Source organism: Lepidochelys olivacea (genome assembly GCF_965140295.1).
Source record: "Lepidochelys olivacea isolate rLepOli2 genome assembly, chromosome: 25".
NCBI lineage: Eukaryota > Metazoa > Chordata > Testudines > Cheloniidae > Lepidochelys > Lepidochelys olivacea.
This window is the reverse complement of record NC_140435.1, coordinates 13,636,797-13,662,598: the sequence shown is the minus strand read 5'-3', so window position 1 is coordinate 13,662,598 and position 25,802 is coordinate 13,636,797. Positions and strand designations below refer to the sequence as shown.

General features: G+C 57.6%; 1 protein-coding gene across 2 annotated transcripts; it reads left to right on the top strand.

Moving 5' to 3' along the window:
• Positions 1–7,124: 7,124 nt before the first annotated feature.
• SHC2 (SHC adaptor protein 2) lies at positions 7,125–25,371 on the top strand (the record flags this gene model as incomplete). 2 transcript variants are annotated; one of them, XM_084614604.1, is made up of 13 exons in its annotated part: positions 7,125–7,682; positions 13,473–13,543; positions 14,931–14,991; positions 15,363–15,482; positions 16,705–16,758; positions 18,390–18,441; positions 18,990–19,116; positions 19,810–19,990; positions 20,939–21,005; positions 22,095–22,235; positions 22,471–22,772; positions 22,924–23,059; positions 23,807–25,371. In XM_084614604.1, 12 exons carry the CDS (start codon positions 7,125–7,127, stop codon positions 23,050–23,052), a joined length of 1,863 nt encoding a protein of 620 aa, XP_084470730.1. In that variant the 3' UTR covers positions 23,053–23,059; positions 23,807–25,371. The 2 variants fall into 2 exon arrangements, with proteins under 2 accessions (XP_084470730.1, XP_084470729.1); XM_084614603.1 differs by having other exon boundaries at positions 22,924–25,371.
• Positions 25,372–25,802: the final 431 nt, after the last annotated feature.

Sequence of the window (25,802 nt, the reverse complement as noted above, 5' to 3'; positions counted from 1 at the left end):
TACCCAGGGGGGGTCAGGGAGGGGCACTTCTGGGGGTACATAGGGGGGTCAGGGAGGGGCACTTCTGGGGGTACATAGGGGGGTCAGGGAGGGGCACTTCTGGTGTGGGGTTTGTAAACCTCATCCTAACCTAGTGTGTGTGTTGCGGTGTGTAAGGTATGTGTGTAAAATACCTTTTTGGGGGGTGTCAAGGACAGTGCACCATTGCGTGCCAAAACACGGGTGGCAAACATGTTTGTGCACGTCGTGCATGGGCTTGTGCGTGTGTAACACACGGACTTGTGCGCATCTGGGTATAGTGCATGGGGGAGTGTAGGTGGCTGTCGGTGCTGCCAGGCCCTGCGTCAATTCGCCTCACGTCAGACCCCATCGGCCCCCAGAACGGTCGTGTGCAATGCACGTATGGGTGAGCGTATGCGTGGACATGGCTCCGTGTGTTCACACTGCCCCACGACAGGCCCAGCAACCAGCTGTGCAAGGACAAAGCCACTGCCAATGGAGGAAGAATCAAAGACAAAGCCCCCAGGTGGGAGCAGCTGATTCAGGGCTTGGTGCACAGATGAAGCCAAGCAACAGTGGGCAGGACAAAGGGGCTATTGTCAAGATCAGACTCCTAGGCTAAGTCCTGCTCTCAGCCACACTCAGACAATGCTACGAACTCCCTTGGGGGCTTCTGGGGTGCAACTCAGCAAAGCTGGACACAAGGAAACGAGATTGTCCAGTTCCCCTGCTCTGGCCCAGGGCTGTCCCTTGCAGCAGACACGTCCATTACACAGCATCCTTAACTTGGTACAATCCGGGTGAATACCTGACCCTGGTGCTCCCAGGCCAGGAGGGAGCCAGGGATAAGAAGCTAAGAGAAGAGAATGGCACGACCCCTGCCGATTTGTCGGCGCTCCTGTCAGCCCCGGGCGGTACACGTTCTGACAGCATCCCTGAAGCACAGCTCAGCTTAGAGGCAGTCAGCCTAGCGTTTCCCTGGCTGTACCATGGCGATAACAATTCCCTGCCTTCCGGGGCACTGCAAGGACAAAGCTCGCAGGCAGCTCCAGCACTCCGGTGATCAGGGCCCCAGAAGTGCCCTGACGGATAGAGACGGACCGAGGCAGAGAGCAGATTAAGGCCTCGTCTGCACACAAAAGTTTTACAGCTTTAACGCTGCGGGGGTAATTAAAGGGATGCCAACCCAGCTAGTGTGGACGCACTGATCCCGGGATAAAAGTGTTTCACACCAGTATAGTTATTCCTCTGTGGGAAGGGGAATAAGCTCTAGTGGTGTAAGGCACCTTTATACCTTATCCCTGTGCCCATGCTAGGGGCTGTAGCTATCTAAGACTATCAGTGAAATGTCACACCCTGAACTGACACATTAATACTGGTACAAAACCTGCACCCAGATCAGGGTTAAGTGAGTCACCCAAGGTGAGACTCGAGTCGTTCATAAGCCAGGAATTAAACCCAGCTCTCCAGAGTACCACTGCCGTGCCCCTGCCCACTAGACCATCCTTCCTCCTCAGTCAGGCTTGGTGAGAATCGGCACCTGCCGGATCCCTGGGGCGGCTGAGTGGGCACACTGCCCTTGGGATTGCAGACCCGGGCAGAGCCACATTGCTACAATGGCTGCTCTCCATCATCTGTCCCATGGAGGTGGCCGTTCCGGTCCCCAGGGCTTCTCTGCCCAACAATTTCCGGCAAAGCCAGGGCTGTGCATGAAGCCATTCGGCTGCGATTTTTCTTCTCTCCTCCTTGCATCTGAGCATGTAAGAAAATGTAAATGGCATTTCCCTTGGATTGGCTGGCGCTGCCTCCTGGCTTCCCTTTGAAACGCCGCCGCCAGCAAATTGCTCCCTTCTGCCCAGCGGGCAGGGTGATTTAGCTTTCATTCTGGGAGCCCCCTGCAGACAGAACCCAGCTGCCATGACGTGCAGCCAGATCAGAGGGACCTGGTGTTCCTCTTTGGATGGCTCTTTGATGGATGAGTTGTTCGCCGCCAGCGGTGAGACAGCCAGACTTTTGTTTTCATGTTCGGCTTCTAACAATAGCCTCCTCTGAAGGTCCCCTCCCCATCCCATCTCACCTTCCCCTTGGTCTTTGGATTGTCTCCGCAACAGCCAGGGATGGAGAGCGGAGTTCTGCACTGCGGACCTGGGATCGGGCCTTCAAGCCAAAGGCTGGAGTTCTACATCAAGGATTGGAGCTCCCTTCCAAAGCAGGGCTGGACTGAGGTCCCAGCTCCACCCCAGGGGAAGGGGACTGGCACAGTGACCTGGGGCCCAGGCTGGAGGGCAAGGCATCAGATCCCAATGGAGGACAGAGCAAGGGTGGAATGATAGAGGCTAAGCGGGGAGGAGAGAGGGGAAAGGAGGAATTAATCCCTTTGCTGCTGGTGCAAAGGGACTGCATCTCACCCCGCAGTCAATTCCCAGCAGTGCAGAACAACCCCTTGCTCAAGGACATTCTGGCCCAGGCCGCGCTCGTGGGTGGGTCAGCCAGCAAGAGACAAAGGCAGTGTCAGCCTGCAACCACCGCAAGCTCCAGAGAGACGCTGGCAGCAGAAGGCACAAGTTAGAGCATCTCCAGAGCTGCTGTAGCCGGCACCTCGGCCCCCAGCAGTGGCAGAATAGGGGAGGGACAAGCAGCTTCCACCTGTCCCAGAGCTGGTGCAGGGATGGATCCGGGGGATCAGAGCCATAGGTTTGGGGTTCCAGGAGGAGAGGGGTACTGCATGGACTCTGCTGGGCTGCTTTGCTCTAGGAGACAGCGGGAGGCTGAAATCAGACCTTATTCTTCAAAGCTCCGCTAAAGAAGCTGGGGCTGCAGAGGAGGCTGGGAAAGCCCCAGCTGCTTGATTGATACCTCTCCAGGGCCCAAGGCTGATGGCAGATGAGATGGAAATAATCTCCCAGCCGCCAGGGAGTTCTGCTGAGGAGAGCAGCCCGCATCTCCAGGGATTACTCCAGGAAAAGGAGCTTCTATTCTAGTCTCTTCCTGGCCCAGGAGCTGCCAGCGTGGCGAAGGCAGAGAGCACTGGCTCAGGGAGAGCCATGAATTATCCTGCAGGGCTGATGGATCTCTGCTGGAGGAGTGGTCAGATCATTCATCCAACCTACGGGTGATAAAGAAAGCACACGGAACTGGGCCCCATGCTGCCTGGCCCGCTGCATACAGGCACCTCTGGACACCTTGGGCAGGTGCCCCATTGCCTTGCCCCTCGCGTTGTCATTTACCCCTGTGCATAGAGTTGCCAATTTTGGTTGGACGTATTCCTGAAGGTTTCATTACATGACATCATCTTTCATTCGAGATTCATCTGTAATTCCTGGAGACTCCCGGACAATCATGTGCAAAGCCGACTTCCCATGCTACCATTCTGATCGGGAGCATTTCGTTCCCACCACGAACTGGGATCGAGGGCTGTAGGAAAGTGGAGAATCAGGCCCCTATTTGGCAAAGGCCCCTGCGTGCCCTGTCCTCGCTAATCACAGATCTCTAGGCCTCGCCAGACACCCGCCTCTCGGCACCGCTGCCTCTGCCCAATGCCTATAACAAACTGTCTGAGAATTGCTTCACGCAGCCCTGCAATGCAGCGGCCTCTGGGGTGGAATCGGCAGCTGTTGAATGGGAGCATGGCAGCACTGCCCAACAGTTTGAGAGAGGAAGTTAAATAGAAGAACCAGCTCCAAATGAGGCAATGCCTCCCCAATAACCCTGGGCTTTAAGTGGAGGTCTTCCATCCAAGTCCTGGCCAGACCTAAATCTTGCTTAGCTAATAGATGATGAGGAAAGCCTAGTCAGATGCATACAGACAACTTGATAGCAAATGCCTGAACAGATCTGAAATTGCATCTAGCAGGGAGCACATGACAACCTCCCCTGCAACCAAGGTCTATCCTTCAAAGCACATTGGAACCCAGGGTCTGAACAACTTCTGGAGCAGCTTTAAAGAACATCAGAGCCCCTTCTCCCTTCCAGGTTCTTAAGGCTGTTTAAGAAAAGAAAACAACTAGACCAAAAGAGAGAGAAGCACATCTTAATATGGCAACAGCGCATGTAATTCTATTACCTTGCTTTATTGATCGCACTCAGAGCAATTACTGGCTTTCGCCCAGTCACCTGCCAGTAAAAGAGAGAGAGGAAGAGACAGTAAGGAGAAAACAAAGAGTCGGTCACACATGCATTCTGGAGTTTGAAAACAAGAGCCCTGTGGGGAAGGCTTTGATTTTTAATTCATATGTCATTAGTAGCTATCATCTGTACGAACCCCCCATGCCTTATGCGGGTTCTTTCTTGATGGGGAGTTAGCTAAGATATCAGGTTACCTACCTTCCTTTCATCATCATCTGCAGAGGAAGATCCTATGTGGATCAGGAAGGTAATTACATTTCAATTCGTTCAAGGGGTGGCACCATATGGTCAAATTGGAACCAAAACATCTGTTCTGTGACACCTACCACTTCACAAAGCCCCAGAGCCATGGGAATGTGTGCGTGACTTTAAAGAGAAGAGATCCAGCTGGAAACAGCTTTGATAAAGAGGTAAACACCCCCCTGCAAGGCAAACAGGGCAGCATGGGGCATCAGTGCACCATGGCTGCAGGGTGAAAGCCACTAGGAATGAAACTAACTAGTCTGTTTTTCCTTCCCAACCCCTGCAAAGTGCAAAGACTGAAAATAACATTTAGCAGGATGGACTTGTGATGAAGATGCTTGGGAACTCTAGGTTCAAGTCCCAGCTCTGCCACAGAAGTCCTGCATGACCTTGGGCAAGTCACTGAATCTCTCTGTATCTTGGCTCCCCATCTGTACCATGGGGATATCACTTTCCCACGTCGCAGGGGTGGGGTGAAGCTAAATTCATCAGTATATTTAAGATGCGCAAAGACTCCAGCGGTGGGAAGCCGTTAAAATCATAGACAGAACCCCGTAGGGTGGGATCAGTGGAGCTATGTTCAAAGACACAAGCTGAGGGTAAGGCCCTTAGGGTTTTAAGTCTCAGATGATGCTAAAAACACAGGTAGGACAGTTTGGGCTGGTTTTCAGAAGTGCTGAGAACTGGACTTTGACTGGAGTTTTGGGTTCTCTGACCTCTGAGCATCGGGCGCAAGTTTGATTGGGGGTTGGGGGCATGTATTATTTTGAGCGGCGAGATTCCCTTTAAGGGTTTCCCCTTCGCTGTAGATTCTGGCAAAGAGGTGGGGGAGTTACTCCGCTCCTTACTGCACAAACCCTTGAAACAAATGAACAATCAGGCGCTGGGCTTTTCTCCAGGTGCAGGATAAAGCAGAGCAAACAAGAGCCCTGATTTCCGAAGCAAAGAAAGAAGGCAGCCCATGTTGTGCAGCAGGGCATCCCGGAGCTCTCACTCCAAACCCCAAAACAAACCCTGACTTCGATGTAAATGCAGAGAGAGAACAAATTCCAAGGAGCGTAGTGAGCCAAGCAGCCGGGCTCCAGAAGTGACCCTGTCTCCACTCAAGCCAATTATGCAGCCTAAGCTGCAGACTAGTGCAAGTGAAGACTCCTGCCTCACTTTTAGTGGCTCCCAGTAGGAAGGCGGTAGCCTACCCTGGCTCCACCTTCGCCTGTTTGCCTGCCACTTACAGCCCATTAACCCTGCCATGGCTGGACTGGAGCAGTGCGCAAAGGGCACGTCTACATGATGCCACACAGATGAGGTGGCCGTCTTTGTTCTAGTGCGAATCAACCCAGAGGGTTTAAGGCTCCCGTGGGGAAGAGTCGTTTTAAAGGGAGATGTGCAGGGCTGAATTCTCCAGGGATGCCCCACTGACAATGCTGCGTGGTGCACAAAGGCCCTGGCAGGAGGGACCTGTATCATGATCTCCAGCTACAGGTCGTCCGTAAGGCCAGAATCCAGGCCTCTGCCACTTGAGCCAAAGGATTAATCCATTAGCTGGCAGGAGCGTGGACTCTTATCCTCTATGTGGACTAGCTTCTATAAGGTGATGTGACTCTTGCAGCCACTGTGTTTCGGTTGCATAGGATGTAACCGAGGGCAGAATCTGGCCCACCCATTATATAGTCAATTGCTACAAAATGACATCAGTGGAAAGGAAGCATCAGGAACATGACAGGGTGCTTCAGGATGATGCAATCTCTATTCAGTTCTCTCCTTGGTTGGTGAACCAGTCCCCATTCAGGTCTGGACTGGTTGGTGGTCCCTATCCAAGTCTCTGTCTAATTGGTTTTCCAGTCCCTATCCAAGCCCCGGATTGCTAGATGTTCCAGTCCCTATCCAAGCCCCGGATTGTTGGTGAACCAGTCCCTAATCAAGTCTTAGGTTGGCTGGTGATCCGGTTTCTATCCAAGTCCCTGGCTGGTTGGTGATCCATTCCATAACCAAGCCCGGGATGGTTGGTGAGCCAGCCCCGGTCCAAGTCCCCACTGGTTGGTGATGTGCTCTCTAGCTCACCCACAAGCTGTTGGGCTTGACGCACGAATCACCAGGTGAACTCCTCTGCCCAGTGATCTGCAGGGGGTCAGATCAGAGTCGACGATCATAATGGTCCCAAAATGGATTTTATAATCCATGGATCTATAATCCCCATGTAAGGGTCCCATATTCTTCCCCCCGCCCATCTCAGGGAGTCTGGCACCATTGCTTGGCAGAGACAAGGACCAGGAGAGCAGTAGCGAGTGCATGTGAAAGCGATCAGGCTACTTTCCTAGTGCCCATGGCCCTTCAGGCCCAGCCCCAGCTGGCTTTGTGCGGGCGGAAAGCAGGAAGGTAGAAAATCAGCCAACTCCCCCCGCTGGCCTTTCACCCTGGGGCTTGCTGTGCTAGGCAAACCCACCCCAAGAGGTGCTGTGTGGACCAGGGCCTCCCTTGCCCCTTGCACTGGGGTGAGCGGGCCCACGGCCGGGCTCATCTCTCTGCCTCTGTCCAGTGCTGGCAGATGGCTGTTTTTGTGGCAGTGGAGCTGTGCAGGCCAGGTCTGCGGCAGCCAGGCTCCTGGCGGATGAGCAATAACACCATGACATCATTGTGTGAGCTGAGCCTCCCCAGAGAGGAGCGGGGGGTGGGGGGCCGGCGAGCGGGAGAGAGGAGCGCAGAGCGTGCCCGGCGAGCACTCTAAAAGCACTTAGCCAGACACGCAGCGGCAGGGCATGCTAACAGAACCCAAGTATGGTCGCTTTCGCAATGGCTCAGTGACGCCCTCGGAGGACCCAGCCATGAGCAGCAAGGTCGCGGCAGCCACCCCGGCCCCCTCGCCGCCCGCCTCCCTGGCCCACCCGTGCCCCGCGCTGGGCGAAGCCCGCTTGCCGGAGGAGCAGGAGGCCGTGACCACCTTCTGCATGCTGATCCCCAAGATTCCCCAGTGGAAGTTCTCCAGCCCCTCTGGCTTCCTGAGCCGCAGCCCTTCCAGCGCCAGCAAGGACCTGTCATCCCCGGCCAAGCCCGGGGGCCCCGGAGAGGCAGGAGGTTCCTCCTCCGGCCTGGCTGCTGTCCTGAGCGCCTGCGAGCCTGTCTGCCACTCTCCTTGTTCCCTGCAGGTGATGAACCGGTTCCGAGGAGTGGGAGGGAGGAAGGCGGCTCGGGTCGAGGGAGTCAAACTGGCCGGCGAGGAATGGAACCGGAAAGGTAGCTTCATCAATAAACCGGCGCAGGGCTGGCTCCATCCGGACGAACGGGTCCTGGGACCAGGGGTCTCCTACATTGTCAGGGTAAGCCCGTTTCTCTGGCCTCCCCTCCCCTCGCTGCCCACCCCTGTCCAGGGCTGAACGAACTCCCATGCTGACTGCATCTCCGCAGCTGGGATTGAATTGGGAGTCCGCTGCTTTGGCACTTGGATCCCTGGGCTCCTCTGTCATTCGGGGCTGGCAGCCGGGAAGGGGAGCCCCCAGCCATGGGTAGAGGGAAGTTTGGGATGATTCTCCCCCCACACCACCCAATTCCCCAGTTTTCAAGGCTTCCTCATTCAAGTTCCCTCTGTTCAAGGCCTCAAAGCCCAGGTGTCACCCTGCCCTGGGAGGGGTTGGTGTTGCATCGCCAAAGGCTGTCACCATCACACCACGGTAGCTGGGACTTAATTATGACTTGGGCCCTTTGGGGCAACCTGGCCTTGCCCGGGCAATTGCACATGGTTTAAAACGAGCCCACTGCTGCTTAGCCAGCGTGAAACCCGTACTCAGCTGCCAGCTGCACTGAGACCTCGTCCTTCACTGGGCAAGCCACTTGTTGATGACCTGAGCCCTGGGGTGGCGGGAGGTAGTGTTACTCCTCCCCCACACCAGAAATGGGGAAACCGAGGCACAAAGTGGGGACAGTCACACGGTGACTCTGTGGTGAAGCGAGGAGCAGAATCCAGCTCTCCTGACTCCCAGCCCAGTGTGTCAACCCTAAGAGCACCACCAAGGACCCATGGCCTACTGCTCTCCTTTACCCCCGTTTGACTCCACTGTCATTGACTTTGGTGGAGTTACTCCTGACTTGTGCCAATGTCAGTGAGGGCAGACTCAGCCCTGCTTTAGCCACCCCTTAAACATCCCCTAAGTTTCTGTGTACAGCTGGGCTGAGGAAGGAGGGCCCAGTGGTTAGGGTGCTAGGCTAGGACTTGGGAAAATTGGGTTAATTTTCCCTGCACTCTAACATACAACCCCCTCCCCGCTCCCCCCAGAGGAAGCCACCGTGGGGTGGACACAACAGCAAGATCCCCACCCCACCCCTTGACTCCAATTCTTAAAGCTGGGGCTTACGCTTGACCATGGAAATGGCTTTGCTGGGGGTGCGTGTGTCCCAGTCTTGGTCTCCCATGCAAATGCCGCTGGGCCTGCTTCTGTGGTCTGGACCCAACACAACTCCACTGATTTCGTTGCCCCTGGGCTCTGAGAGCCACCAGAGGAAACCTACCCGGCCTGCAGGCCATAGGAGGCCTACCTGTGCTGGCTGGGGGGATAGCCAGCTCTCCCCGCTGCTTTGCACGGGTGTAACTGCTGACACAAGGTCAGGGAGAATCAGCCCCTAGGGGTTAGTTGAGAAAGGAGAGAGATTTACCTCCCCGCTCCCAGAAAAGCATGAGCCAGCCTCCCCAGCAGGGTGTGAGATGGCCATGGCACATTCTGGCTGGGCCCCATTCACTCTCCGTCTAGCCTTGCTTGCCTCCCTCCCTCGGAGTGTCTATTCCCCAAAGGCCTCCCACAGCCCCGGGCCCGCAGCACTCCCAGAAAGACGCAGCTTCGAAGCAGGCTCGTGCTCCTCGACCCAGGGGTTTACAAACCCCGGCCCAGACTCTCAAAGGTATTTAAGCAGCTCGGGCTCTTGAGCCCCCCTCACCTGAGCTCCCGTGGCCAGCCCAAGTCTCCGCCTGAGCCACAGCTTCCACACTGCTATGCTGGGCGCGCTAGGTCAAGCAAAACTCGTGTGCTTCTGTCCGCTCGTGCCCAGCTGAAGTGCACACAAACCCCATGGGAGTTAGGTGCCTAAATACCTCTGAGAACCTGGGCCCGAGGTCCTGATCTCTGGTCTGTCCACACAGCTAAGCATGCAGGATCGGGGCTGGAATAGCTAGACCGTGTAGACGCATCGATACACCAGAAAGCCGGGGCCTGGAAAGGCTGGTTTCTAGGAGGGGAGAGTCTGCTGCCACGGCACTGGAGGGGTCTTCCTGAAAAGGCCTTGTGGCAGATGAGGGTCCTAAACAGGATGGGGAAGGTTCAGAAGATCCTCCTGTTTCCCAGTGCCTCTGGGGATACTGACTGGCCCTGCAGCTGGCCTGGACCCACCAGTGCAGTCTCGCCCCTTACCCCAGAGGTAGCTGAATAGCAAGAGACAATAAAGGAGGGGGAAGTTTAACAAACTCCTTCACAATGGGGCCTCTGCTCCAGCACTGAGATTAGGATCTGAGTTCAAATCCCCCAGGCTTCACAGGGGATGAATCTGGGCCCATCGTAGAAATAGGGCCAGCTGTGAAGTTTGGATCTAGGGCTTTGGTTTAGGCCTATCTCCAGGGTTACACACACCCCCTAGCCTAGTGGGTCATTTTGTGGAGTGGGTTTAGTGTGGCCCACCTCTCCAGATGGTCCAGGGGTTAGCGCATGAAGATGGGAGGTAGGACTCCTGGGCTCTAGCCCCAGTTCTGGGAGGGGAGTGGGGTCTAGTGGTTACAGCACAAGACGTGGAGCCAGGACTCTGGGGTTCAATTCAGATCTCTACCACTGATTTGCTGCCTGATGTTGGGGGGGAAAAAATCACATCCACGTGCCTCAGTTTCCCCATCTGCAAAATGGGGATAGTAATAACAAGCACCTGCTTCCCAAAGGAGTTGTGAGGGTTCACTGGTGAAAGCCCTCTGAGATTCTGGGGGTGCAAGGTGCTATGGAGGTCAGTCTCAACCACAGTGCTATGAGCTCCAGGGTTGCTGCTTTTGGGACTGAAAGGGTGAGACACTTGTAATTGAATTTGCTGATGGCATTTGGCTCCTTGTCTTACTCTCAATTAACTTGTGGTAATTTACAACTGCAGGCGAGATGGAGGAGCAGGGCAGCATGTCTCCGGTTAGCCTCTGTCTCTCTCCTCCCCCTGCCCCATCATAGATCATCAGATGTTTGACTGTGGGACAGTGGTTGAGAGCTGACCTGATTTAAAAGGAAATGCGCAGAGGTTAACTCCTTCAGTGCAGGCAGTTTCTACAGGAGCCATAGGAGGAGGCTGGCAGAAGGCAGAGAGAGGGGCATGGTGTTGGGGACAGAGAGAGAAGAGATGCATTGATAACAGTGTCTTTCCTTACCAAAGGATCCCAAAGCAACTTGCTGTACAACTCTCTTTGCCCAGCACTGAAATGCAGCCATTGCTGGGGTGGAATTTAGCCACAACAGTGCAGTGTAGAACAGGGAGCAAAGAAGTCGAAAGGGGATACCCCGAACTCCCAGTAAAGTGAAGGCTTGAGGCTGCACGGGAGGCTGTAGACTGGCAGCAGATTTCCATCTCCGCAGCAGCTGGAATGCCAGTCGGGGAGAGCACAGGGCAGGAGTCAAAGCTCAGGGGAGGAAAGAAGGGGGCATGGTCCAGTGGGTAAAGCACTGGCCTTGGAATCAGGATAATCGTGCCTGACTCCTGTCTAACACAGGCCGGAACACCTCCCCCTGGACCATAATTCAGCTGGAAGTGATAGCTCTGCCACTGCCTTGCTGGGCAACCTAGGGCAAGTCACTTATGACACTGTCTCTTTCCGTCAGCTTCCCTCTTCTGCAAAATGGGGATAAAGACACTTATTTACAGGGGCCTTGGGAGACTCAGACTTATTTGAAAAGGCTTTGCGGAGGGGGGGGGGGTCCTGTGCTGGAGGGAGCCATCCAAGGGCAAAGTCCCATTATCCCCAGCACAAAAACACTGGTGTATCCTCCTGCATCGGTCCCACCCCCCAGAGCTTAGAGTAGCTGCACAGCGGAAGGCAGGACCATCAGTAGGGCACTATCCTGTCTCCCCCTTCCCCAGCCTCCCCATAAGGCAGGACTTTGATGGGGAGCAAGCTGCTGCTTGGGCCTTGAAATGAAAGTAACTAGAGTCGGCAAAGACCGCCCCCGGTCTAAGGGGCACATCAGCACAGGTCAAGGCAGCTCTCCCAGTTTACGCCAGCTTAGGAGCTGGCCCCAGGTATCCACCCCTCAGAGAGAGGCCAGGATAAAGGTCCTGATCCTGAGACCAAGGAGCGCTGGGGTTGTTCAGAACCTCTTAGGCTCACCCTCCTCCTTTTCCCCCTCAAGAGAGGTTGTACATTTTAATCACCGCTAGCAAGGGATAAGCAGGCGAGCGCTGCAGGAGGCGAGCACCTGGCGGGATGATCCAAGTGAATTTCTTTCCAGCCCTAAGTTTGCTGTGGCCCTAATCAGCCGCCATACGTTTCGCCTCCAGCCTTTTCTCCTGGAGCCCTGCCAAACCCATTAAACTGACCTCGTTGGCAGTGCCTGCTGGAAAGGCAGCTAATGCACCACTGAAGAGGGGTAGGGGCTGGGAGGGGGGCACAGTGACGTTCCCAGCTAGGAGGTTGGCCCCGCATGCAGACAGATGGAGCTGGAAATCATGGCTACACGGTGGCTGTTTAGCAGCTGGCGAGAGACGAATTTCGTGGATATCAGTCCGGTGCCCAGAGGGAAGGTGTTGATGCTGCACAAAGCCCCATGGCAACTGGCACTAATTGGCCCCCTTGCTAGCCGCTTCAGCGGAGAAGCCAAGGCCTGACAGCAACGGGGACGGAGCTTGCTCTTGGAGACAGGCTCCCTTCCAGCTCGGGGCTGAGGCCTGCCAAGTGGGTGGTGCGTGGGCAGTTTGCCCACACGCTGTCTGCTTTGTCCCTGCTCGGTGCAGACAGAAGGCTCCAGGCTGCAGAGCTGTCAGCCTGGCCCCCTTCTCCCTGGCACTGACATCCTCAAACCATTCGATCAGGCCCACTCGATCAGGAGCGTGAGTTATGAGCGCGGCCTCCCGAGGCAGGGCAGGATTAGCAGCATACCAGGCCAGACTCAGGGTAGCGTGGCCTCTCACATGTTCTGGCTCAGCTTCCCCCCGCCGCACTCTTCGGCCTAGTCCAGTCGCCGGTATGACCTGCCCCTCCCAGCCACGTCACTAGACAGGTCATCCCTGCCCAGGGGAATGGAGTCCTGTAGACAAAGTCCAGGAAAGCACAAAACAAAGAGACCTTTGCACCAGCCAGGCTCAGCATCCCACCTCCTTCCTCCTAGGCTGGCCCCAGTTGCAACAGCCTCTCCTGATGCCCGCCGGCGGGTACCGGGCTATGGCCAACCCAACCCTCTGGCCCAGCCAGCCACAGTCCTTTGCCAACCCCCGGTCCCCAGTCAGGCTCTTTGGTCCCACGTAGGAGCAGCTTCTACTCCCCAGCCAGCTGTCAACTGCTGGGCTTTCCTGCCCTGAAGGACGACACCTGCACATGGGTAGCAGGATAGGGGTGAGCGGCCCCGGCCTCCTGGCCTTCAAAGGGGCAGGTCACCTGCCCGGTTACACCCCAGCTCTGTTAGCCAAGGCTGCAGGAAGCTCTTGGACCTCTAGAACGGTGCCCAGCCACCGCTAGTGGGGGACAGCACGGGGCACTGAGTGGGTGTGGCTTACCCTTGCTCCGCTTGATGCCAGCCAGGGGCTGCTTTTCTGGCCTCCCACAGAGAGTTCTGATGTGCCCCCCACCAGGGCAAAAGGGTGGGAGTCAGTACATGAAATGTGCTCACAGACAAAGCCTCGGGGAGGCCCTCTCTTTGCACCCATCGCTGGATTCCAGAGCCCGGGCTCCAGCCCAAGCCCAACTGTCTGCCCTCCTATTTTTAGCCTGTCAGCCCGAGTCCATTGAACTGGGTGTGTGAATTCCGTAAGCTCTTTGGGGTGCACTAGCTCCCACTCCCACCTAACCTGTTGCTCCCGCCTGGCTGGGTCTCCTGTTGCCCTCCCGTGAGCTGGGGATCTGAGCAGGTCACTGCAGCCTGGCTGATTTCAACCCCTTTCTTTTCCAGTACATGGGCTGCATTGAAGTGCTGCGCTCCATGAGATCTCTTGACTTTAACACCCGGACGCAGGTTACCAGGTAAGCCCCTCCGGGCCCCCTGCCCTGGGCTTTCCCCTACTTCCAAATGAATGCACCAGCTTTCCAGAGATTCAGGTCTGAGAAAGCCTGTGGGACGGGTTCGTCTCCACCTGGCACTGCAGGTGCTCCACAGGGCTTGCAGTCCGGCCAACCTGCCTGGCTGACCCCTGGCACCCACACCATGCCATGGCACACAGCGCGAGCCCTAAGGGACCCCCTGGCTGACCCCTGGCACCCACACCATGCCATGGCACACAGCGCGGGCCCTAAGGGACCCCCTGGCTGACCCCTGGCACCCACACCATGCCATGGCACACAGCGCGGGCAGGGGTGGGTTATGGGTGCCAGACACCATGGAAGGTGGGGCGGGCGTGGAAGCTGACTCTGTTGTCCTGGTCTGGGGGAGATCGCAGGCCTCCAGTCTTCAGGGCTGGCTCCCCTTCTCCACCCCTCAGCTCCACCCCAAACAGCCCAGCTGAGAAATCCCCACGTGCATTTCAAATAAAGCCACCGGCCCAGAGGGCGCAGGGAAGGGACGTGGGGGGCGGGTTCTGCTGCAGCAGCTCCGTCTGCAAACCAGACAAGTAGCAAGAGAAGCTGGGGGTGGAGAGGGGGGCGCAGAACGGCAGAGTCTCCTGCCTGCTGATGCAGCGTTGGGCCGCCCCAGGCGGATCGACAGGAGCGGGGGAGAAGGAAGGAGCCTCCAGAGCAGATTGCCAGCCACGGCATATTGATGGTCCTGTCCCCACAGCGCCGTGGGAGCAGCAGGAGCACGGAGCAGGCGGAGGGTGAAGGTGTCCCCCAGTGGGACTTGAGTTCCGCAGCCTCCATCCAAGTCCTGGGGATGGGGACGAGGTCCCTGGGAGACGTCTCTCTCAGGCACGTGGACTCCGTGGGCTTGGGGAGCAGGCCGAGCTGCTAGCTGGGACTCAGGGACCCGCCGGCTCCATGTAGCTTCTGCGTGTGGGGAGACCTCCATATTTACCCCACATCGGGGCCGGGTGACCGGCAAGCAGGACAAACGCTGCAGGTGCTGACCGAGGCTGAACTGGGCCCCTTGAAAGCTGCCCGAGGGCAGCATCCCTGTGGTCCGGGGGCTGGGATCCTGGAGGGAAGGATCCCAGCCTGAGGCGGGGGGAGGGGGGAGGGCTCTCACCCAGCTCGCTAACAAAGGACGTCTGGGGAAGTGCCCCCAGCCACAGGTGACGTGGACCAGCTGTCCCCGCCCCAACAGTCATTGCAAGGGTCCCCGGTGCACCCCTCCAGGCAATGCAGGTGGTAGCATTTTAGCAGCAGGGGTGGGGTGGGGTAGGTCAGGTCCCACTGACCTAGTCTCGCCACGGGGGCTGGAGGATTAACCCCAGACTGCTTGATTCTTTGCTTGCAGGGAAGCCATCAACAGACTGTACGAGGCGGTGCCCGGGGTCAAAGGGGCCTGGAAGAAGAAGGTGGGTAACCGTGCCTCAGTTTCCCCATCTGTAAAACAGGGCTGATGATGCCGACTTGGCTTTGCAGACCCTGGGCGGATGTGGCTAAAGGTTATTAAGGCAGGTTCAGGTTCTGGGATCTCTCCCCCAGCATCCTCGGAGCACTCTCCCCTGGGATCCCCTTCCCAGCACTGTTGACCTGCGCAGAGCGGTTGTCTGCAGGCAGGAAGCTGGACACTTCGCTGACTGTGCCGGGGCTGGTTCAGCTCAGCAGAGTTGCAGAAGCTTCCTGCACTGTCCCCCTGCCATCTCCCTGTCTCATTAGCTGAGCGCAGCACCCAGTGTTACCCTAGATGAGGCGATGACCCTCCAGCCCTTTTCTCCCTCCCCAGGCGCCTAACAAAGCCCTCTTCTCCATCCTGGGCAAGAACAATCTGCACTTCGCTGGGATGAGCATCACTGTCAACATCTCCATCGACGGGCTCAACCTCATGATCCCCACCACCCGGCAGGTTAGTGCCCACCCAAGTGCTCCGATCGCTCTCCTGGGGCATGGAGATCTAGGACCAGTTGGGGCAGGGACAGAGGGGAGGCTGCTTGCACCTCCCCTATCCAGTGGGACTTGTGCAGCCCCTAGCGCAGGTTAGAGCAGCCTTGAGGCTGCTCTAAGTTGTGCCACTGCTTCTGGGGCTTTGCACAGGCACAGAATTGCCAAGTCCACCCCACTCCATATAGGGTCCTTCTCTAGTGCTCTGGCCAGTCGAGCTTTCTGTATCCCAAGCGATGGGGTGCCCCCTTGCAAAGATGATTCCTCGCCGACTGCTAGGCACATCCTTTGGCCATTCAGCCTCCATTTACATCTCCTTTTGCTCAATTTCATCTCGTCGTTCCTGGGTATTCCCCCTCCAAGCGTCCTCTGCAACTCCGCCCACTCCATGGTCAACCCCCAGACACTGGGAAAGTGAGAGGCCGGCTCCAACATTCAGATCTGGGGCTAAATTCTGCTCTCAGCTTCACCGCTGTAAATCCAGCATCATTCGCCCAATGCAAAGGATCCACTCTGGGCTGACAGAGAGGCACCCGAACACCTGTCCCCATATGGGGTGAGCCCAACCCCTGGAGCTGGGCCCCACCCAATTTGGGGATCAGCGTATCTAGCTCTAGAGGGCAGGTGAGCAACACCTTGCTTATCCTCAGAGCACAAGGATAGAACAACTCAGGGTTACACAGGATCGGGAGCTAGTGTCAGGGCAGGGATTAGAACTCAGGTGGGCCCAGCTGCCAGTCCTGTGCTCCAACCACTAGGCCACCCTTTGCTCTTGCAAGCCCCCATGTTGTTTTATCCCCTTTAAACAGTCAAGCAAGCCGGTGAGGCTCCACAGGGTGGCGATATGATGGGAGAGGGGGATTCCCGGCTGCGATCCGAGCAGGGAGGGGAAGCTGGTGTTTCAGAACCAACCACGCTCGCCAGCAGAAGGCAGGCATGTCCATTCGACAAGCCACAGCCTACATGCCCTAGGCCGGGTGGGGTGGATACAGCCGGCCTAGCTTCCGCCTCCCCCCAGCAGCAGAGGAAAGCCAGGACGGTTCCCAGAGCACCGACTTTCGGCATGGGCTGGCGGCGGGTCCATCCCTACCCTCCCCCCGCTCTACCGAGCCGCTGCTCTGAGCGATTCCAGAGCCTCCCAGCGACCTTTCGCAAAGATCTTTAACGCCTGCCTCTGTTCCCTGCAGATCATTGCCAACCACCACATGCAGTCCATCTCCTTCGCCTCGGGAGGAGACACGGTAAGGGCCGCCCTCGGTGCGTGGAGATTAGAGGAGTCGTCAGCTCCTCATGGCCCCGCTCTCTTCTGCATCTCTTCCTCCCCCTCCTTCTTCCTCGCCCCCTTTGCATCCCTCTCTTCTCTCCCCCCTGCCTCAGTTTCTTTTGCCTCTGGCGGTGATCAATGAGCAGCAACAATCACACTGCCAGTGGACCAGCTTCTGCCTGTTGCAGCCTCAGTCCTGGGCACCGACGGCTGGGTACGGGAGGGCTCCCAACTGGCTGGTATTTGACTGGCCTCTCTGGGTTTTTTTATGGTTTTGCCAGAAAAATAATTTAAACGGCCAGATTTTTTGTGTTTTTTTTTTTTAAAACATGGGTCTAAAGCTTTGCAGCATTCTCGCACGACGCTGGGACAGCTCATGTTCAAAGTGTCCGCGTCCAGCGAAAGATGCTGCCGTGTTCCCACTTCCATGGTGTAAGTGACAACAGAGCAAAACCATTGCAAATACAGCAGCCATCCGCCCCACGCATGGGTGTGTGAGGTAGGCTTTGAGTGATGGGACAGTGAGGAGACCCGCGATGATTATCGGTCTTGTCTACAGGTGTCCTCTCTCTAGATACTATAAGTGGCTGTTGGGGGTCGGGGGGGGCGCTATGGAGTTGCCTTGTGGCTGGGGTTGTGACAGTCCTGCTTTGTGGATGGGGGGTTGCCAGTATTTTGCATTTCAATGGTGGTAACCCGGGATGGGGGGAAAGCAAGTCCCCTCCCCCTCCACTTGTTTCCTACTCTGAGAACTCAGGGGTCCTGCTGGGCCTCTCTCCCTCTCCAGCTGGGCCTTGTAACAGCTCCTAAACCCTGAGGAGACAACAAAGAAGCAGGGAAAGGCCAGAATAGCCAGAGAAACGCCTCTCTGGCCAGTTGCTTGGTCCAGGGCTCTCCCTCAGGAGGAGTGTCTACCCCTATCCACAAAGCAGTGACCTGCCATGCCATACCTGCACTGACCAGAGGGGGGCGCTGCAGAGGGACACATGCCGCTTCCTGGCCCCCATGCCCCGAGCGCACTTGTCCGCCAGAGCAAACCGCCTTTGCAGAGCCTGACAGTGCAATGAGATTCCATCCCTGCAGGCAACAAGCAATTTGCTCCCCCGTCCCTCTCTCCCTCCTTCAAGGATTGGGGCCTGGACCCCTGCTTCTTTCACCCCCAAAGCCTAGCCACCCCCTACATAAGCTCCTGCCGCTACCAGGGGTAATATGTCCTTTATCTCCTCTTTGGGCTGCAGCCACGAGAGGGCAGTCCTCCCTCAGTCAGCCCCAGGGAGCTGGTTAATTACAGCACAGGCCGCCCGGTGGGCACTACGGAGGGCAGATTGCCCTGGGGCAATGGGGTGAGGCCCAGCACCGGGTAACCCTTGCTGTCTCTGCAGCACTCCCTGGCCCTCACCAGCCAAGGAGGGAGTGTATCAGAGCAGGGACCTACACCCACGTTGCCTGGGGAAGGGGGATCTGCCAGCCGGAGGATTGTGGCTCATTCCCCTTCACACCCAGATTCATAGCCCTGCCTCAAGCCCCTCCGACCCTTAGCCTGCAGGCCAGATCCCAGGAACGATAGCCACAAAACCCTTCCTTCCCTGACTTTCCCTTTCTCTCCAGGACATGACAGACTATGTGGCCTATGTGGCAAAGGATCCCATTAACCAAAGAGGTGAGCAGGGCAGGGGTGAGAGGACACAGGGAGGTAACAAAGAGGGGTGATAAGCAAGGAAGGATCAAGGCTAACCAGGAGACCCATGTTGGCCAAAAGTATGGAGAAGGGCTCCCCCCACAACCTCTTGTGCATTTATTGTGCGGAGTGTAACTGGGGAACTCACCACCGGAGCGCCCCTCCTGCCAGCACGTGGCCTTGAGGGCATTCTTCCACTCTGGAGGCTCCTTTCCCCTGGATCTGCCACCGCTTCTCTCAGGGACATCCCTGCTTCCAACAGCAGCCTGGTCTACAGCTTCCTTCCCCACCCCTTCTCTCTCAAGCCTTTTGATGAGGCCCAGGTGTTCGCCATGCAGACACCTGACCCCATTAGTCCCACCTCCTCAGGCAAGGGGGCAGTTAATTATGACCCAGGCAAGACTAGCCCCATTTCACCTTAAAGCGATGGGTGTCCCATGCCATATGTCACCCGGGGGGCCTCGTGCCCAGTCCTGCCGTGGGATAAAGGCGCCGCCTGATGTGTCTGTGTCTCCCTCCCTGCCGGGCAGCATGCCACATCCTGGAGTGCTGTGACGGGCTGGCTCAGAGCATCATCAACACGGTGGGGCAGGCCTTCGAGCTGCGCTTCAAGCAGTATCTACACAGCCCCCCCAAGGTGGTGGTGCCGCCGGACAGGTAGGGGGGATGAGAGACATGGGGCCTGTTGGTGCTGCTGGGAACCCAAATCCCTGCTCTGGGGTCGCCCTGGCCAGACTGGGCCTGCTTTTATGCAGGTCTGCACCTTCTCACCTTACCCTGGGCAGCAATTCCGAGGCATATTCCCCAAGCTGGTCCAGGTGAATGAGGCCTTGCAGCCTTCTACCCCCACGTTCATCCATCCCTTACGCTGGCAAGTGACCTGGCATCCCAGCCACTTCCTACTGGCCCCACCAGGTGCTCTCCAGACTTGGGGACAAGGTGGCGTTCACACTGCCAAGCCTTCATGGAACTGCTTTGCAGTCACCACCTGAGCAGGACCTGAGCTACTTCAAGCCCCCAGCAGGGCTGTTGGTAGAAGAACGGGACCGTCCTCTGCCCGGTGCATTGGGGTGTTACCATTCTCTGCATCACAAGATACAGGGCCCTGCAGCATGCTCCATACGACGGTGACCCTGTCTGTGGGTTTTGTCACAGCTAGGGGTGCTAGGTCCAGGGTGCTCTCAGTACTAGGTGCTACCATGCCCTGGGTGCTAGATCATGAGATGCCCTGCGTGTTAGATCTGGGGATGCTCTGGGCCTGGGTGCTGGGTTGCCAATCTCTGGGTGCTCTGATGCTCCAGCTCTGGAGTCTAACCACATTCCCTAACTCCCGTGTTCTCTGTTGCGCAGGGTAATGGAGACCGAGGAATCCGCGTGGGGCGACGAAGAGGACATGGCCGAACACGATTACTACAACAGCATCCCGGGGAAGGAGCCTCCCCTGGGGGGACTCGTCGACTCTCGGCTCAGGCATGGAACATTGCTGGGCCACGCACACTCCCAGCCCTCCTGTGCCGGTCACTTCAGCCAGGTGAATCCTGCAGTCAGCACGCTTGGCTGTGCAGCTTCCCCAATTCTCCCCCACCTCACAACCTCCCCACCCCACGGTTGCACCCAGAACCTCCTGTGTTGAACTGAGCCTTTTCCCCTGATGCTGAAAGCTGGAAACCAAACCTGGCTCTTGTCCCCATCGAGGACGCCCCCAGTGAGTGCCTGGTGCAGGGTCAGGCCTGGAGTGTCTCTGGAATAGCTTCTGGGGTCAGGGATGGAGGTGGGTCCATCAGGGAGAGCCCCATACAGCTCTATGGCCTCCTCTGTGGCTTGAGGGGTCTGTTGTCCAGCAGTAAAGACTGTCACAGCCTCTGAAGGCTGCGTGGGATTCTACCAAAAGCTCTAGCCCTTGAGTCATCGGTTCATCGCGTTTAAGACCAGAAGGGAGCGTTCGATCCTCTGCACATCGCAGGCCACTAAACCCCAGATGAACGTGTTACAGCCGTCAGGAGACGAAGCAATGATGTGCAACAGGCAAAGATCAGGAGGGACGGAGGCGCGCCAATCCCACGGTCCCTGCACTGGCAGTCACTAACCCCCTCAATCTCTCACAGGCTGTGTCACCCCGCATGGGCCGCATCACCCGATTATACAGAGGAGGGAGCTGAAGCGTGCAGGGGTGAAGGAGGTCATGGGGGGGGGGACCTGCTTCACACTTCCGTGTGACCATGAGCTGTGACCTCCAGGCTGTGTTTCCGGCAAATGGAAACCGGTGCTAGGCCCAGAAAGGGGTGGAGGCCCTGAGGAGGCAGCGAGCAAAGCCAGGGTATTCAGCTGTCCTCACGCCTCCACCTAACGCATCTCCCTGTCCACTGCCTGGGTCTCCATATCACATGCCCACCCCTTCGCCACGTGTGGAGGGGAAACAAACCTCCTGCATCATGTGTGCTGGCTGCATGGACCGAGGTCTGATTCTTCTGCTTCACAGGTTGGATTTCCTGCCAGAAGAGACCAGAACAGCCACCCGGGCTCCCACGGGGACGGCGATGCTCCTGGTACGTGCTGCAGCTCGAAGGCGTCATTTAACCCAGGGACTCATGTCCCTGTGGGCACGGGAATGCATGGCCCAGGACTCGCAAATGCCTGTGGTAGGACCCTCGGAGATGGGCATTACTGTCCCTAGCTGCCCGGTTACGAGAAAACTAGCTGAGAACAATGCATAGGGCAGCTGCTTGGAGTGATGCCCCTTTTGCAAACCAAATTCTTTGGCATGAGTCACACAGCCTGGCACGTCAGCTGATCCTTCCGCACCGTCACCACATGGACTCCAGGGGGAACTGTCAGGGGTGGGGGTGTTCCTGGCCACCAATGAGCTTGTCCCCGAGTCTCCCCCGGATGTTACAGCAGCTGCTCCCATCAGAGACGAATTTAAGAAGCTTGGTCTCCTGCTCCTCCCCTAGTGAGTCAGGGTGAAAGGGCCAAATAGGGGGAGGGGAAAGGACCCAAGGGAAGATGAGATCAGTGTAGGAGTGTGTGGCCAAGGAGAGGACAATCCTAAAGGGAGGAGCAATGGGGTGAAACTCAGCAGAGGGAAGTTCAGACTGCATGGAGCAGGAGAACTTCTTGCAGGGAGGAGGGTAGGTGGAAATCACCTCCCCAGGGAAGCGGTGGGGGCCCCCATTGGTACAACTGAACTGGACAAAACCCCAGAGGGTAGATCATAGGGAGCAATCCTAGCATGGGCGGCGGGTATCATAGGCTGGGGGAGGCTATGGCTCCCCAAAACATCCAGGCATGGCCCCACTCATGCTTCGCCCCCAGCTCTCCCCTCCTACTTTCCATTCTGCGTGTGGCTCCAGTCCCCCAGTGCTGGCCCCGGGTGAGGCTGGGGCCGTGCTGCCCACCTTCCCGGTGCTCCGGGGGGCTAGCCTGGGGTGGAGGCCAGTGGCCGCAGTGACGGTGGCTTTGGGCTCCAGCAGGGGGTCACAGAAGAGGCAGGGCCTCAGGCAGAAGGGGTGGGGGGCTAGCCTCCTTCAGCCGGCAGTTCTCGCACCACCCATGGATCCCAGTGTGGCAGGCCCGGCTCCTGTGGTTCCTTTGCGCACAGCCTGCCGGCGCTCACTGGCCCTCACTGTGTCTTCCAGGCCAGTCCTGCGACGGCTACCTCCAGGCAGACAGCCAGCCCCTGGGATGCCGCGACTACGAAGAGCACATGTACGTCAACACGCAGTGCCTGGACGGCTGGGAGTACGAGGAGAGCCCCCCCAAGGATCTCTTTGACATGAGTAAGACAGCGGCTCTTGGAGTGAAGGAACCTCACTAGAACAGAATAGTGGGAGTTGCTTTTGGTCTTTGGCTCAAGGCCTTTAAAAGAGCCAGCCCAAGGTCCAGCAACGGGAGAATTCTTCCCAAACCCGGCTGGCAGGAGGCCTGGGGACTGGGAGCCCTGTGGTGTGATCCTGGCTAGGGTAGCTGCCGGGGCCTGTCCCCTCCTTGCTCTATAGTCTTGGCTTCTTGCAGGGCCTTTCGAAGACGCCCTAAAGCTGCATGAATCCACGGTGGCTGGCGGGGCCAGCCCGCCCCTAGAGGACCAGTGGCCCAGCCCGCCCACCCGGAAGGCTCCCATCGCCCCCACGGAAGAGCAGCTGAAGCGGGAGCCCTGGTACCACGGGAAGATGAGCCGGCGAGAGGCGGAGAAGCTGCTGCAGATGGACGGGGACTTCCTGGTGAGGGACAGCATCACCAACCCCGGGCAGTACGTCCTGACGGGCATGAACGGCGGGCAGCCCAAGCATCTGCTGCTGGTGGATCCTGAGGGTGTGGTAAGGAGCGGGCCGGGCTCCCCGAACTCAGCCCGCATGTCCTTGACGGGCACCCCGCCCCGCTTAGCCCCATCAGCCTCCTCTCTGGGTGGAGCGTGACCTGCCCGCTCCCCGCCTCACGCCCACCCCCCTCCCCGTTCTGTTGCTCCAGGTGAGGACCAAGGACATCCGGTTTGAGAGCATCAGCCACCTGATCAACTACCACCTGCAGAACGAGCAGCCCATTGTGGCGGCGGAGAGCGAGCTGCACCTGAGGCAGGTGGTGAAGAGGAAGCAGTGATGGCTGGGTGCGTCCCCTCGGCAGGGGGCAGGCAGGAGACCAGGGGGCCTGATTCTCTCCTGCATTCGCCCCAGTCAGAGCAGCGGGGCAGTGGGGAATTGGCCCGCACCCTCTCTCCTCTGTGCAGGCGCCCCGGCGGGGTCAAGCCCGTACCCACTGCCTCTTGGGCTGGGCTAACGGGGGTCGCTGGGAGTGAGACACCCCCTGAGCATGCTGGGTCCCTGCCTCTCTGACCCCTGAAAGCAATCTCCTTTCTCTCTGGCCCAGAGCCCTCCGGGGAGCTGGCTCTGTGCTCGGAGAACCTGCCCACGGAGGAGAGGGGAGCCAGGTGAAAAAGAGAAGGGGATGCCACAGACAGAAACCCCCCTCCCCGCTTCCCTAAGCAGCACCCACATCCCCTTCTGCTCCTCCTCCACCCAGTGCCCACAGTCACCCTTTCTCTTTCCCCAGGGGACTGTTTTCCCTCCCCTCCCCAAACAGCTGCCTCTTTCCCTCTCCCCTCCACTTGCGGCCACGCTCCCCCCTTCTTTCCCCCTCCTCTGGGCTCGCGCCACCTTCCCTCTTGCCTATGGATGGCTGTCACTCGCCTACAGGTTGCTGCTGCTGTCCCCATGCCTACAGGCGGCCATTGGTGTCTCTTCGGTGGACCCCTGCCCATTCGTGTTCTCTCTCCCACCTCTGCCAGCGGACTGTTGTCACGTTCCCCCCCACTCCTCCAGCCTTGTGCCATCTTCCTTCTCTCTCTCCCCTACAGACTATTGCTCCATCCCTTCTTTCCCTCCTAGCTGCTGCCACAATCCACGCCGACTTTTTCCATTCTTCCTCCTATCCTGGGACGTATTTATTCTACTTGTGCCGACGAAACTCCACCTGGAGCGTTAGCATGGCTCTCCCCCCCCACCCGCCGCGGAGCCCAGAGGACACAAATGGAGCTCAGCTCTGTGCTGCATACGTCCCATCAGGAGCACACACACACACAACAGATCTAACCTGCCCCGGCTTCTTAAACTAATAGTTAATTAAAACAAACGAATTGCGAGCAGGGAGCCTTGCTCGGAGAGCCGCTTGTAGCCATGGCTGGGTGCGGACTGTGGTCTAGTGGCCTAAGCGCAGCGCTGGGCGCCAGGACACCAGCGTTCTTTGCCTCCACCTCTGCTGCTGACTTGCTGGGTGACCTTGGGCAAGTTGCTTTGCCGCTCTGTGCCTCAGTTTCCCCCATCTGTAAAATGGGGAGGATGATATTGACCTACCTACCTCGCAGGGGGTGCTGTGGAGAGGAGTTAGCTAAAGCTGGTATGGCCTTCTGAGGGCTAAATAGCATCCAGCGCAGCTGTTAGGTTTAGTCGCTGCTAGAGACCATCAGAGGGGTAGGGAACTCCCTTTGGAGGTATAATTGGATGCGGCGGGAGGTGTCAGAAGCACAAGGCCCCATTCCCATCTGCAAAGGGAATAGGAGCCTCTTCCCCATCTCCCGAAACCTCCCAAGCCAACCCATTACCGTAACAGCTGCTTAGACTCCACTTTGCAGCCGTGAGGGGACAATCTTGTAATTACGTTATCTGGCCGAGATGGCCCATCATTAGGAAAACGACTTCAGATCTTATCAGCAGTCTGCTTATTGAATCAGGACCTGAGGACAGGCTTTTGGACCTTGGGAGAGAGGACAAAGAGCGACACAAGCGAGGGTGTGGCCAACCCACCGCTGGGACACATCTCTCCTGCACAGCTGCCAGGAGGTGACTTGGTGTCCACTCGGCTTCTGCCCCGCTTCAGAGCCTCAGCCAGGCTTCTAGTACCTAGCCTGGGTCGCGGCATTGCCCTTCCACTCTGGGTGGGGTAGCCCAGGTGCCTGCTTCCTTTGGATGGTGGAAGATGGGACCTTCCCCAGAGCCTAAGCTTTGGAGACTCACCAAGCACCTGCTATGCAATGCCCACAGCTCCTCCAAGCCCAGCTGCTCCCAAGAGGTGTCATCTTCCAGCAGGGGTTCCTGCTCTTTGGAAGCTCCCACCTCCTCCAGTCCCACCCCAGCCGGCATTACAAGAGAGGACAATGGAAAGGTACCTTGTCCAGCAAGGTGGGGCTTGCTCCTCTCAGGCACCCGGGTCCGTGTCACGTTGTAGCAGGATTTTACAGGCTACCCGGCGCTGAGCATCCATCAGCTGGGACCCACGGTGAGAATTCCACTGAACGGTGGCAGCCTTTTAAACGCCATCCAGCGATTGCCTTGCCAACGCGCCGGCGTTCGGGGAACCGTCTGACACGCAGCGAGGGGTTCGCTGGTTTGAATACGTTTCTAATTAAATGTGGAAATGATCAAACGGCCTGAACGTGTTCTTGACTCCACTTGGCAGACCCCAGTGCAGCCTGTGCCCTGGGGGAAGAGATGAACAGAGCTATCTGCCTCTGCTCTGGTGTAGGACAGCTGCTGCTCCTTGCAAAGAGCCACTCAGGTGAAAGCAGGCCATGACAGGTCCACCCCTGGCTCCCGTGGGGCAGCTTTCACATACTGTCCCATGAGCCTCCATCTGGTCCAGACACTGAAGTTACCTATTGGCAGCGTAAGCTCCTGAGTGGTTGGTCCCTTTGGCCCATTCTGTCCTTGGCCTCCTTGCCAACACGGGGTTGCGAGGCGCATCCCTGAAGGCTGCCGTACCAGGGATTGAACTGGGGTCCTCCAGAACTAAAGGCATGAGTAGCTACAGCTTGAACTAACGAGCCAAGCTGCCCCAGCGGGGGCTGTAAGAGACTC